Source organism: Octopus bimaculoides, chromosome 25 (assembly GCF_046866305.1).
Source record: "Octopus bimaculoides isolate indiv1 chromosome 25, ASM4686630v1, whole genome shotgun sequence".
Taxonomy (NCBI): Eukaryota; Metazoa; Mollusca; class Cephalopoda; order Octopoda; family Octopodidae; genus Octopus; species Octopus bimaculoides.
In genome coordinates, this window is record NC_142952.1 from 2,291,683 (window position 1) to 2,306,682 (window position 15,000).

At 34.2% G+C, this 15,000-nt stretch overlaps 2 protein-coding genes across 7 annotated transcripts in view; one reads left to right on the plus strand and one right to left on the minus strand.

The window, feature by feature from the left end:
• The window catches only part of LOC106877533 (B-cell lymphoma/leukemia 10), a 55,343-nt gene extending 43,403 nt beyond the window's left edge, over positions 1–11,940 (plus strand). For all 5 annotated transcript variants that reach the window (XM_089342319.1, XM_052976189.2, XM_089342318.1 and 2 more), the window contains 2 exons: positions 6,370–6,649; positions 7,831–11,940. In XM_089342319.1, coding sequence (XP_089198445.1) covers positions 6,370–6,649; positions 7,831–7,952 — 402 coding nt within the window. In that variant the 3' untranslated portion in view covers positions 7,953–11,940. The remainder of the gene's footprint in view (positions 1–6,369; positions 6,650–7,830) is intronic.
• Positions 11,941–12,827: 887 nt separating this feature from the next.
• Positions 12,828–15,000, minus strand: part of LOC106877523 (uncharacterized) — a 26,200-nt gene continuing 24,027 nt past the window's right edge. For both annotated transcript variants that reach the window (XM_089342273.1, XM_089342272.1), the window contains exons 28-29: positions 14,704–14,784; positions 12,828–14,219 (exon numbers count right to left, since the gene is read on the minus strand). The gene's annotated coding sequence lies outside the window, so the exon portion shown is untranslated. The remainder of the gene's footprint in view (positions 14,220–14,703; positions 14,785–15,000) is intronic.

Here is a 15,000-nt window from a genome sequence, read left to right on the forward strand (position 1 = left end):
TTCGAAAAATTGACAAGATCCAAGCTTTTCTCTCGGAACTTTTAGCAAAATGGAGTTTTTTGTCACTAAAATTTGATAGAAATATTTTTCAAATGGCATAAATTACGATCATAAAGAAATTTCTGGAGAGAAATCTTTTCAAAGAGGGCGGGAAGATGACTTCGAAAAATTGACAAGATCCAAGCTTTTCTCTCGGAACTTTTAGCAAAATGGAGTCTTTTTTTCTTTACTAAAATTTGATAGAAATATTTTTCAAATGGCATAAATTACGATCATAAAGAAATTTCTGGAGAGAAATCTTTTCAAAGAGGGCGGGAAGATGACTTCGAAAAATTGACAAGATCCAAGCTTTTCTCTCGGAACTTTTAGCAAAATGGAGTCTTTTTTTCTTTACTAAAATTTGATAGAAATATTTTTCAAATGGCATAAATTACGATCATAAAGAAATTTCTGGAGAGAAATCTTTTCAAAGAGGGCGGGAAGATGACTTCGAAAAATTGACAAGATCCAAGCTTTTCTCTCGGAACTTTTAGCAAAATGGAGTTTTTTGTCACTAAAATTTGATAGAAATATTTTTCAAATGGCATAAATTACGATTATAAAAAGATTTCTGGAGAGAAATCTTTTCCAAGAGGGTGGGAAGATGACTTCGAAACGTTCACAAGATCCAAGCTTTTCTCTCGGAACTTTTAGCAAAATGGAATTTTTTGTCACTAAAATTTGATAGAAATATTTTTCAAATGGCATAAATTACGATCATAAAAAATTTCTGGAGAGAAATCTTTTCAAAGAGGGTGGGAAAATGACTTCGAAAAATTGACAAGATCCAAGCTTTTCTCTCGGAACTTTTAGCAAAATGGAGTTTTTTGTCACTAAAATTTGATAGAAATATTTTTCAAATGGCATAAATTACGATCATAAAGAAATTTCTGGAGAGAAATCTTTTCAAAGAGGGCGGGAAGATGACTTCGAAAAATTGACAAGATCCAAGCTTTTCTCTCGGAACTTTTAGCAAAATGGAGTTTTTTGTCACTAAAATTTGATAGAAATATTTTTCAAATGGCATAAATTACGATCATAAAGAAATTTCTGGAGAGAAATCTTTTCAAAGAGGGCGGGAAGATGACTTCGAAAAATTGACAAGATCCAAGCTTTTCTCTCGGAACTTTTAGCAAAATGGAGTCTTTTTTTCTTTACTAAAATTTGATAGAAATATTTTTCAAATGGCATAAATTACGATCATAAAGAAATTTCTGGAGAGAAATCTTTTCAAAGAGGGCGGGAAGATGACTTCGAAAAATTGACAAGATCCAAGCTTTTCTCTCGGAACTTTTAGCAAAATGGAGTCTTTTTTTCTTTACTAAAATTTGATAGAAATATTTTTCAAATGGCATAAATTACGATCATAAAGAAATTTCTGGAGAGAAATCTTTTCAAAGAGGGCGGGAAGATGACTTCGAAAAATTGACAAGATCCAAGCTTTTCTCTCGGAACTTTTAGCAAAATGGAGTTTTTTGTCACTAAAATTTGATAGAAATATTTTTCAAATGGCATAAATTACGATTATAAAAAGATTTCTGGAGAGAAATCTTTTCCAAGAGGGTGGGAAGATGACTTCGAAACGTTCACAAGATCCAAGCTTTTCTCTCGGAACTTTTAGCAAAATGGAATTTTTTGTCACTAAAATTTGATAGAAATATTTTTCAAATGGCATAAATTACGATCATAAAAAGATTTCTGGAGAGAAATCTTTTCAAAGAGGGTGGGAAAATGACTTCGAAAAATTGACAAGATCCAAGCTTTTCTCTCGGAACTTTTAGCAAAATGGAGTTTTTTGTCACTAAAATTTGATAGAAATATTTTTCAAATGGCATAAATTACGATCATAAAGAAATTTCTGGAGAGAAATCTTTTCAAAGAGGGCGGGAAGATGACTTCGAAAAATTGACAAGATCCAAGCTTTTCTCTCGGAACTTTTAGCAAAATGGAGTCTTTTTTTCTTTACTAAAATTTGATAGAAATATTTTTCAAATGGCATAAATTACGATCATAAAGAAATTTCTGGAGAGAAATCTTTTCAAAGAGGGCGGGAAGATGACTTCGAAAAATTGACAAGATCCAAGCTTTTCTCTCGGAACTTTTAGCAAAATGGAGTCTTTTTTTCTTTACTAAAATTTGATAGAAATATTTTTCAAATGGCATAAATTACGATCATAAAGAAATTTCTGGAGAGAAATCTTTTCAAAGAGGGCGGGAAGATGACTTCGAAAAATTGACAAGATCCAAGCTTTTCTCTCGGAACTTTTAGCAAAATGGAGTTTTTTGTCACTAAAATTTGATAGAAATATTTTTCAAATGGCATAAATTACGATCATAAAGAAATTTCTGGAGAGAAATCTTTTCAAAGAGGGCGGGAAGATGACTTCGAAAAATTGACAAGATCCAAGCTTTTCTCTCGGAACTTTTAGCAAAATGGAGTCTTTTTTTCTTTACTAAAATTTGATAGAAATATTTTTCAAATGGCATAAATTACGATCATAAAGAAATTTCTGGAGAGAAATCTTTTCAAAGAGGGCGGGAAGATGACTTCGAAAAATTGACAAGATCCAAGCTTTTCTCTCGGAACTTTTAGCAAAATGGAGTTTTTTGTCACTAAAATTTGATAGAAATATTTTTCAAATGGCATAAATTACGATCATAAAGAAATTTCTGGAGAGAAATCTTTTCAAAGAGGGCGGGAAGATGACTTCGAAAAATTGACAAGATCCAAGCTTTTCTCTCGGAACTTTTAGCAAAATGGAGTCTTTTTTTCTTTTACTAAAATTTGATAGAAATATTTTTCAAATGGCATAAATTACGATCATAAAGAAATTTCTGGAGAGAAATCTTTTCAAAGAGGGCGGGAAGATGACTTCGAAAAATTGACAAGATCCAAGCTTTTCTCTCGGAACTTTTAGCAAAATGGAGTTTTTTGTCACTAAAATTTGATAGAAATATTTTTCAAATGGCATAAATTACGATCATAAAGAAATTTCTGGAGAGAAATCTTTTCAAAGAGGGCGGGAAGATGACTTCGAAAAATTGACAAGATCCAAGCTTTTCTCTCGGAACTTTTAGCAAAATGGAGTCTTTTTTTCTTTACTAAAATTTGATAGAAATATTTTTCAAATGGCATAAATTACGATCATAAAGAAATTTCTGGAGAGAAATCTTTTCAAAGAGGGCGGGAAGATGACTTCGAAAAATTGACAAGATCCAAGCTTTTCTCTCGGAACTTTTAGCAAAACGGAGTCTTTTTTTCTTTACTAAAATTTGATAGAAATATTTTTCAAATGGCATAAATTACGATCATAAAGAAATTTCTGGAGAGAAATCTTTTCAAAGAGGGCGGGAAGATGACTTCGAAAAATTGACAAGATCCAAGCTTTTCTCTCGGAACTTTTAGCAAAATGGAGTCTTTTTTTCTTTACTAAAATTTGATAGAAATATTTTTCAAATGGCATAAATTACGATCATAAAGAAATTTCTGGAGAGAAATCTTTTCAAAGAGGGCGGGAAGATGACTTCGAAAAATTGACAAGATCCAAGCTTTTCTCTCAGAACTTTTAGCAAAATGGAGTTTTTTTGTCACTAAAATTTGATAGAAATATTTTTCAAATGGCATAAATTACGATCATAAAGAAATTTCTGGAGAGAAATCTTTTCAAAGAGGGCGGGAAGATGACTTCGAAAAATTGACAAGATCCAAGCTTTTCTCTCGGAACTTTTAGCAAAATGGAGTCTTTTTTTCTTTACTAAAATTTGATAGAAATATTTTTCAAATGGCATAAATTACGATCATAAAGAAATTTCTGGAGAGAAATCTTTTCAAAGAGGTCGGGAAGATGACTTCGAAAAATTGACAAGATCCAAGCTTTTCTCTCGGAACTTTTAGCAAAATGGAGTCTTTTTTTCTTTACTAAAATTTGATAGAAATATTTTTCAAATGGCATAAATTACGATCATAAAGAAATTTCTGGAGAGAAATCTTTTCAAAGAGGGCGGGAAGATGACTTCGAAAAATTGACAAGATCCAAGCTTTTCTCTCGGAACTTTTAGCAAAATGGAGTCTTTTTTTCTTTACTAAAATTTGATAGAAATATTTTTCAAATGGCATAAATTACGATCATAAAGAAACTTTCTGGAGAGAAAATCTTTTCCAATGCGGTTAGGAGATGACTTCGGCAAAAGCAGACGATCCGACGTTTTCCTCATTATATTTCCAAATCACAAACAACTTCCTAGAGATACCCTAGCCTATTATTACTACACTATGTAATATTTTTTCTACCCACTTTCAATAACTCTTAATGTTTTGTCTTCATTTTTGTTTCATTTTATCTTCAATTAGTTTTATGCTTGTCATTACTTTATGTTTCTCTCTCTATATATACATGCATACATATATACATACATGCATACATATATACATATATACATACATCCATACACACACACACATATATACAGACGCGTTTCCGAAGAAATCTGTTTTAAAAAATGCACTTTTGGAGGCGAGGTGCCCCCTTTCTTGCCACATTTATTAAGAAGACATTTTGAAAAGAATAATAAATCAATGCTGAAGTTATAAAAATTAGTGGTAACGATGTCTGGACAACAAAACCGTGTTAGGGTTTTGTGTGAAACATGTCAAAGTGTATTAAAACAATATGTTTTACTTACCTTCTCAGGCTATATAAGCTCTAAAGCTGCAACACAGGTTTGAAATGTCATCAAGTGTCTCCACTTACCTTCAGCAATCTGTCGCGCCGAACGTTGAAGCGGCCAACTCGTACCCTTCGATCTGGTGTGGATAGAGAGGGGGAGAGACATAGGGATTGAGAGGGGGAGAGACAGAGGGATTGAGAGGGGGAGAGACAGCGGGATTGAAAGGGGGAGAGACAGAGGGATTGAGAGGGGGAGAGACAGAGGGGGAAGCAGAGAGGGGGTGAGTAAACGTGTGTTTGGGCATTTATGAATTGTTTTTTTTTTTTGGCCTGTACAATATAAATTTTAAAATGGAAATTTCTTTTAGCAGATTCACAATCTCCGGCCCCGATGTAGTGTGTTCATGTAAAAATAAAACCAACAAAATATCCCAAAGGCGGTGCGGTCCATGATCTTTACCTCCGCCGATTTGTACATGCCCCGATCTATGAAATTTTGGGAATGATTTACTGCAAGGTGAATGTAACCGAGTATGTTGAGATTACAATAGCTTGCCAAATTGTCAGTCATAACAATTGTTCCTGGAAGAACGTTTTTGTCTGATAACATTCTCCAAACGTCTCTGTACTCCTATCGGGGACACGTTGAAGAAATCCTTTTCTGGTTATGTTGTCATAACATCCGACAACCCAAGTTTTGCGACACATTCTTCCTACATTGTTCTTGCTATTGAAGAACAAGCTTTGCATCGATCTCCACTATATGATCCGGACCACCAAATCGGAGTTTTGTCCTGCAGCAGTTTTGTCGAACAAACATGTCTACAAAACTGGTACCACTGAACGGAAGCTTTTATATCAATGCAATTCATGCTTACAGATATCGCCACAGGCAATTCGAAAATAAAATCAAACACTAAATGAAAAATTATATATAGAGGCAGCTTAGAGTTTTCTGTAAATGTACCTGAAAGAGTTTTTTTTACATTTAGCGCACTTTCTATTGACAAACCCGTCAATAGAACGACTAGAATTTTGAAAATTCACGCACACGTTTTTTCATTGACAATATGTTTTGTCTTTAGATAATCTTTATATAATGTTCTCTGGTGCAAAGTACAGTAAAAATTCCTATCTGGGTGTACACAACGTAAAATAAATTCAGAAAAATAGCAACAGGTGCTTCTTTTTAAAGGGTACAAATATTATTATGAAGATGATGATGATTGTTGCTGATGGATTGGTTGTGGTAGCTTCTTGATTTTAATTAGAGTTTACGGAAATAATGCATGTTTGAATGTTTCGGAATGCATTAGGAATGAATATGTACGCCATCATTTTGATTCTCACTGTTCTCTACGCATATAACAATTTATTAAAAAAAGAGAATTTAACAGGAAAAAACTTTTATAAACGCCAACATCATGAACTTGGGTGGCGAAGTTGACTGGGGTGTAATGAATGATGTACACGATGAATTCCACGCGTAAAATTTCCTTCGTGAATAGAGAAGAGTGGATTTGGTAGTCGAAAACTGAAGGAAACCCGTCCCTGTCTGTCTGTCTGTCTGCCCCTTGCTCTCTCTCTCTCTCTCTCTAGTGTATCCTGTAGCTTTATATCTATACATATATGTATTATATTTTGAATTCTTCTCATTTTCAAGATATTGCAGTCAGACAAAGATTACATCAGCCAACACCTAAAGGCAGCAAACCATTACAGCTTCCTACAAGAGAAAGGGGTGCTGACCAAAGAGAACTGCGATGTTATTGAAAAAGAAGCATCGGACAAAGAAAAAGCGGACAAATTATTGGAGATTATCATTTCGAAAGGGCCAAGTTCGTTTGATTACCTCTGTGATGCCCTTCAACACGAAGACACACAACAGTTCCTACTGGAGCGTTTAAAACAGAAATTTGACATGAGGAAGCATTTCCTTTTAGGTATGTACGTATGTATGTATGGATGTAGAAATACTCGGGTCGGTATCCGATGGTGCAGTAAGTCCCTTGAGAAAGACAGACACCGGGTCTTTATCAAGACATCCCTCTAGGAGAAAGCTAACTCGTATATAAATCCCAATGCCCTACTGAGCTGGATATCTTGCACTTTGCTTGTCCCTAGACTTCTTGGTATTGCTAATGAGAGTCGCTGTAGTTTTGAACAAGTTGCGACTTAAATCCCTACCGTGACCATTGCTTACACTTAACACCTGTCAGCAACGGTCACGCTCGTCTAACGAATAGACAGGCATATGCATACACAAACACGCCCGACAACACATCCGACCGCACACACGTACAATTTATAATTGGCAGAAATTACAGTGACTCAAAGGTCATGCACAAAGCTCATAAAATTCCTTTTCGTATCCTGGAGAAACATGAAACATAAATCGCATTAATTTTGTTAACCCTTTTTAATGTTCAGATTATTCTGTTAAACTTTAATACTTATTTATTCACATTCTCTTCAATTAATCATGCATTATCGTGTAGCTTTGAAATTTCAAGGATGACTGTTGAAAAGGTTGCAAGACGCAACGAAAAGTTTAGGAAAAATAAATAAGTAAATGAGCGGAAAATTTACCAGTGCGTGTGTTAAATATATATATATAATTCAAAATTTAGGGTTCAGCAAGTATTGCTTCACCACACACCGAAAATTAGAAATAGCAAATAATGGGAGTCGTTTGGCTGCTATTTCTAATTTTCGGTGTGTGGTGAAGCAATACTTGCTGAACCCTAAATTTTGAATTGTGTTTACACATTTACCGATAACGGTTTTTAATACATCGAACTACTTGGTAAAATTACTAATTATCAATTAATTGTAAATTTTTACGCTATGTCTGTATATATATATATATATATATATATATATATATATATATATATACACGTTCTGAGTTCAAATTACGCCGAGGTCGACTTTTACCTGTCATCTTCTCGTAGTCGATAAAATAAGTACCAGTTGAATGCTGGGGGTCGATGTAATTGACTTACCCCCTCTTCTCCGAACTCGTTGGCCTTCTACTAGAATTTGAAATCAATATATAGAAGAAGATCTCTGCTATTAAAACTAATTGTTGTATTATACTCTTGTGCCTCTTCTCTCATTGCAGATGTATGTGCCGCTAAAGAAAACAAACCCCGTAAAGTGCCAACCTCTCTGCCCATCGCTAGTATCGATCTCACCTCTACTCCTTGCGTGGATTCACAACCAAGTGGTAACTCACAAAACTGACGGCAAAATCTTGAAATAGAAGAGAAAAGAAGCGAGAGAACGTTGTAGATTTTTATATACACATACCTACATACATACATACATACATATATATGCGTACAAATATATATGTGTAAAAAATATGTAATTAAATATATATGTATATATAAAATAATATATGATATATATCATATATAATATATATAATTATAAATATAAATATATGATCTATAAAGTAATATATATATATATATATATATATATATATATATATATATATATATATATATTAATGTATGATACATATTATACGCACTTAAACATGCAGTTAATAACAAATATACATACACGCATTCACAACTATCTAATGATGATGATGATGGCGATGATGATGATGATGATGATGGCGGCGGCGGCGGCGACGACAACGACGACTAGGACGATGATGACGACCATAACGATGGGGGTGTATATAGCATATCCCGGACCCTGTCTGTCTGAATCTGTCTTGCTTACCCTCTAAACACACACACACACACACACACACACACGCGAGTTAATTCTTTGTTTTTGTACTAATTACATAGTACAATTATTTTTAATCGTACTATGCCCATGCTGGAGCACTGTATTTTTCTTCTAAAAAAAATTATTTTAAAGAAAATTTTTAAAAATTTTCTTACAGTCTTTCCCTAAAAGACGGCTTCTACGACTTAGCCGGCATGCGTTGGGTTGTCCGATAAATTCGTTCGTTTTTTTTCCCCCTACTAGGCACTCCATCGTCTTACGTCTAAAAAGAGGCAAAACTTATTAAAATTTCAAAAACGATGAACAAAAGCTGTACAGGAAGAGCAGAGCTACGAAAAACCCTCCATAAAACACTAGAATAAAAAATATTTTTCGGGTTAATTCAAGAAAAATTGGAGAGGATTAAAATTAAAGGGTTGGGGGAACAAAAAAGAAAACGAACGAATTTATCGAACAACCGAGTAGTTGTTTAACATGTCCTATTTATGGCTGGCAGTTGTTAAATGTCCCACAATAAAAACTCCCAACTGTCTGTGAAGTTAAGGTGTTGGCCTTCAGGAATTCCAAAATGATCTGATCACTTCGGTCATTTTTGTGTTGTACACCTGGACAATGTTCACAGTTCTGCTCGCTTTAGCTTGCTTGACTGACTGACAAAAAGCAAAAAAAAAATAAATGGATAGAAAATTGTTCTTGCTAGTGGTAGCAAGGGAAGCGACTCATTGTGTGAAAATAAAAACAAACAAGTAGAAAGCAGTTATATAAATAATTATTTTAAGAAATAACAAATTGACTACAGTATACGTCCGGAGAAGTGACTGTTGTGGACGTACCGTGTTTAAAAACGCAAATATATATCAGTAACAGACTAAGAGTGTCCAGCAGTAGCTGTGGGAATGCTAGATGCGCATTTATGCTTTGTTAGGATTCGTCAGTAGTATGTACCCTCTGCTGGTCGCATATTAAGACAAACTCTATCGCTACTGATGTTGGAAAATTGTGACTGAAGAATCACTGTTGTTGAAATTAGCCGCCCAGTTGAAGAAAAAATCTGTTAAACGCAACAGGAGCAGCATTACATTAAGTGTTATACATAGATAGCTATTTTAATCTAATACTTCTTTCGCTGCACATAATGGATTTTTACTTTCAAAGAGCAATTTCAAAATCCCCTCCTATGTAAACATTGAAAAATAATTGTAAAACAAACTTAGAAATGAAAAGAAACTATAGGGGCTTACCCCCACCCAGCATGTAACAATGATGGGGGTATGGTTAGAAATGCATGTTTTATACAATCAGTCATCTGTATTGTGGGGTTTTGCTCAAACAGAAATCATAAAGACTGCTGACGATATGAGTGGTAGGAGATGTTCATGAAACATTGCGTATGACAATAATATATTATATGTGTGTAAATATAATAAGTTTTGCTATGAAAATGGTTAAAGCTGAAATTCAGGAGAGAGTACATGATTGAAAACTGCTTTATTACAAGTTCAAATATTTTTTTTATTCCCTTAGGGTTTCATATAGCTGAATCACATAGTAAAATTGTGAAACAAGCAGAAAGTGATGTCGCTTTGACGCAAAGTGACTGAGATAGATTATAAATGACATTATGTGGTTTATGGCCATCAGTTATTAGGTTTATTTACCCTGTTATTGTATTTCTTTTGAAATACGCTGCTTTATTTTTCAATTAATTTTGAAAATAACGACGAATTTATTAAAATAACTTTGCTATTATTAAGTTGGTGTTTGGAACATGAATTAACATGAAATTCTGATGGAAGGGTGTTTTTTTAGATTGTTTTAAAACAGAAAGTTTATATTATAGAAATATGGGCAGATTCAGGCAGGTTGGTATGAAAAGGGTGTGAAAATATCTGGTCAGAAATGGAGGCATTTGGGGAGAAAAGTTTAGGGCAGGAATAAGTGGAAGATTATTGATACCCAGTATCCCAGGAAAAGAGGGACCATGGGCTTCAGTAAGTGAAAAATATTATGTCTTCTTGTGAAGATTGTTTGGGGGTTGAAACTCAGATTAAAGAGAGGATGGATTGACATAAATGGAAGCCACTTTTGAGGTAATAAATATAAAAGAAAACATATAATCTGCCAAGTACATCCAAAAAACCATTTTGTGGTGTTCATCGATATAATGGGTGAAAACCCACAGGTTAGAATGAAGAGTTGAGTTGAAGCAATCCTTGATGGCCCTAATGCACTCAGCAGCATCTGCATAGAATGAGAAAAGAAACAATCCACATTCTCTGAATACTTCTGCTTCAGCATTTGGCAATGTTGTGATATTGTTTTTATTAAGAGCTTCTCACTTGAAGTGCTTCTGTATTCTGTAATTAAGTTTTCATGAATTACTTGGTCAATGAAAGCAATATTCGACACACCATGTCTTTTATTAAGACACATAGTTCATCTTTTGAAGGCCCATGGATCTCATATCACTTTCATTGTCATTGTCCTGAAGAAAGAGGCCCTAATCACCCTTCTGCTTGGATTTGCCCTTCATTTTAGGGGGGTTTCTTCTTTATCTTTTTTGCTGCTCTATATGCCCTTTCAAACAGTTTGGAAATAATTTTCATTTTCCAACACCCACACCTCGTCATGAGATGAATGAAGTAACACAGCTGGCTATAAAAGAGAGACAGGGGGCCTGGTCATTGGTTGCTAGGACTGGGTACAAAGTGAATTACTTCACCGTATCCTGAACTATGACGAGTGGTGCTCTGTGGGCATTGACATACAACAACTAAGCTTCCTTCACTGGCAATCTTATCACCCTTCTTTCTGCAACCTCAATGAGGAACAGTTTTAGGATTGTTTTGTGATCTTCTGGCTGACGAGGACTTGTATATCCACTATGATTTCACCTGGCCACATTGCATTTTTCATGGCCCCAGAACATTCTCAGGTCCGCACTATGATGGCAATGAGTCCAAGATCAACGCCATTACATACATCCTTGACTCCAACTCTCGGGTTTTTTCTCATTCCAAATTGTACAGGCAGTTGTGTATCACATCTGCTCATGCAGTTTGCTTACTTCGTCCTGACCCCATGCTTAGAGACTCATATAATTTACTCCGTCTCCAAAAAAAACCACTGGCTATAGTGAAGGAAGTCACCTTGTGTCCGGTCCCAGCATCCATTGGCCAGGCACCCAAACTCCCAATCAGAAAAAAAGCTTCCGTGTTCCTAACAAAACTGATATAGGTAATTTATTTTTCTTCGTTGCTCCTTAATAATAGGGTCAGGGAGAATAGCATGATCCTTGGTTACACAGCTTTGCCATACTGACCTCATTTGTGTGAAAATACTCATGTTCAATTTTTGAGTGTTACTAGTAATGTTTAAAAACGAAGACAAACAATAAAAAATTCCTAACTTCACTTGTTGAAGCTTGTGTGTGTATGTTACCATTATCGCTAATAAAGTCATTATTTTTTTGATTTCATAATGTGTCTATTTCTTGCAGTGCGTGGTGAGGTGTAAAGCTGATCCCTTGTCATAATTATGTATAAAAGCATAAAATATTATGTATGCGTGTATATATATATATATATATATATATATATATGTATGTATGTATATATATGGGAGAATTTATGAAAAAAACAACAACGGATGAAGACAGGTGGTGTAAACAACAAATGGATGTATTAGTTTAACGCTCAGGAATAGAGAAAGTCTTTGTATGTATGTATGTATGTATATATGTGTGTGTGTGTGTATATGTGTGTGTGTGTGTGTGTGTGTGTGTGTATGTGTGTGTGTGTATAGATGATAAGAAAATGGAGGAAAAATAACAATAAGAAGTGTGTCTTTTGCACTAGGAAGCCATTATTTAATTAGTTAAATAATGGCTTCCTAGCGGAAAAGACACACTTCTTATTGTTATTTTTCCTCCATTTTCTTATCGTCTATATAAATTAAATTACGGTTTACCTGTTAAATTACCTGCTGCCATATACCTTATACCAAGGACCATACTTACGGAGGTAATTACCAAGAGTGCCTTTGGATACAGTTATCCCTTAGAGGGTTTAAACACCTCTAACTTATACCTGCATCTATATATATATATATATATATATATATATATATATATATATATATATACACGGAGAATTCACAAAAAAAACAAAAGACAAAAACAGGTGGTGTAGAAAACAAACAGATGTATTAGTATCAGATAAATAGTTATGATGACAATGAAAAGGACCTACATATATATATATATATATATATATATATATATATGTGTGTAGAGAGAGAGAGAGAGAGAGAGAGAGAGAGAGAGCAATTTTTAAAAAAGATAAACATATTAAATGAAAACAAATAGCATTTTGTATTTCTTAATGATGTTTTAATAATAAATTTTTAATATTCTTAATTATAAAATATTCATCATTATCATTAAATTTCCTTAGTATTGCTAATCTGGAAACAAATAACTTTGTGTCAGTATGGTGATGTATATAAGCATTGTGTGGGGACAGTATTTGAGTATATGGGTATGGGTATGTATGCATGCATGTATAAGGTGTGAGTGCATGTTATGTATATATGTATGTGCATGTGTGTGTACATATATACCCACACACATACATATACATATATTATACCACACACACACATATTAGTATATGTGTGTGTGTGTATGTGAGAGAACGTGTCTCTCTACGTGGGTGTTTAGCTGTCTCTGTGAATATGGTGTGCGTATATATGGCTTGTATGAAAACACATGTATTTGTCTGTGTGCGTATTTATTTATATATGTCAGCCAAAGTTTTACATAGAGCATTCATGTGGGTCTGTGGGTTTATACATAATTTTATGTGCACACACACACACACACACACACACACACAATACTTATATATGCATGTATATATGTATAGCTACATACATACATACATAATTACATACATACATATATACATAGAGCGTGTCTATATATGCAACTATATGCATAAGAACACATATATAAAATAAAACATACAAATCTGCACACATACTTACACACATACATACATACATATACACACACATACATACATACATACATACATACAAAAATGCCCTGTTGTTGATGTTGAAATTCCAATGAAGGAGCCTTGGATCTGGGTTAGAAACCGGTTCTTTCTCTGTTGGCAAGAAATCTTGAAATAAACCTGAATAATGAAATACATACATACAAACATACATACATGCATGTATACATACATACATACATTCACAGATCCTAGGTACAATAAATGTGCCAAGAATTTGTGATGCCTACACGTACACCTTTCGATATCATGCCCTCCCCTACTCATGCCCTCATAATCTTATAAACCCCCTCATACATATTCACACACACATGAACTTCATCTAAAAACCGATGCAGTTACAGTTATTGTTACTTTTGTTGTAGTTTCTCTGTTATTTGGCATTCAAACAGATGAAGAATTATAACCCAAAACTCCTCAAAACCCTCAGATTACATTCTAGTAAAACCCTGGTCTTCCTTCTGAATTAACTATTCATTTCAGAACTTGGTACCTGAGCCGCTGATGGGCTGTCTTCTTCCATGGTCTTTGATGGTAAGTTCTCCAGGTCCAGATATTGAGTCAATAGAGGGATGCCGAGACGTGCAGCTTCATAGTGTATGGCATTGACTTTACGTTCTTCTTGCAAATAATACAGCATCTCAACGCGGTCATACTTCATTTTTTCTATGTACGGACGATTCTTTGAGGTTGGCAAGAAAATAAAGAAGAATGAAAGATTAAATGATGATTTCTATATTTCGGTGCAAGATCAGACGTTATGTTGGGGAACAATAAATGCTCGTCGGCCAAGTAGATGACTAGTGTTATTTTTATAAGTTAATAAATAAATAAACGGAAGGTAAAATTGGCAGTTGTAGGATTTGAAGTAAATGGAAAGACAGCAGCAGCAGCAACAACAAGCACACCAACAACAACATCGATTCTACTACTACTACTACTACTACTACTACTACTACTACTACTACTACTACTACTACTACTACTACTACTACTACTAGAGGCTTCAAATGTTACATTTGTAGCAGGTTGAAACATAGATTTAAATGATGACAATATTAATAGCAACAAAATTTATCAAAATGGTGTCTCTTAAGTCTCAAAGGTAACTAAAAAATGTGTGTGTGTGTGTGTGTGTTAGTGGAGTGGGGAAGGGTTATAGTTACCTGAAAGGTGACAGTTTCGTTGTACTTCTTACTAATCCGTTTTATACTAGGAATAAGCTTTGCATCTATTTCATCAATTTTCTGAAAAGGAAAAAAAAAAAAAAACCAAATAAAAGATGAAATAATAAATCAAAGATAAAACAAATGTAGTTGCACTGATTTGAAATGTTGGCACAAGGCCAGCAATTTTTGGGGAGGGGCCAAGTCAATTACACTGACCCCAGTATTCAACTGGTACTTATTTTGTTGTCCCCCGAAAGGATGAAATACAAAGTCAACCCTGGCAGAATTTGATAG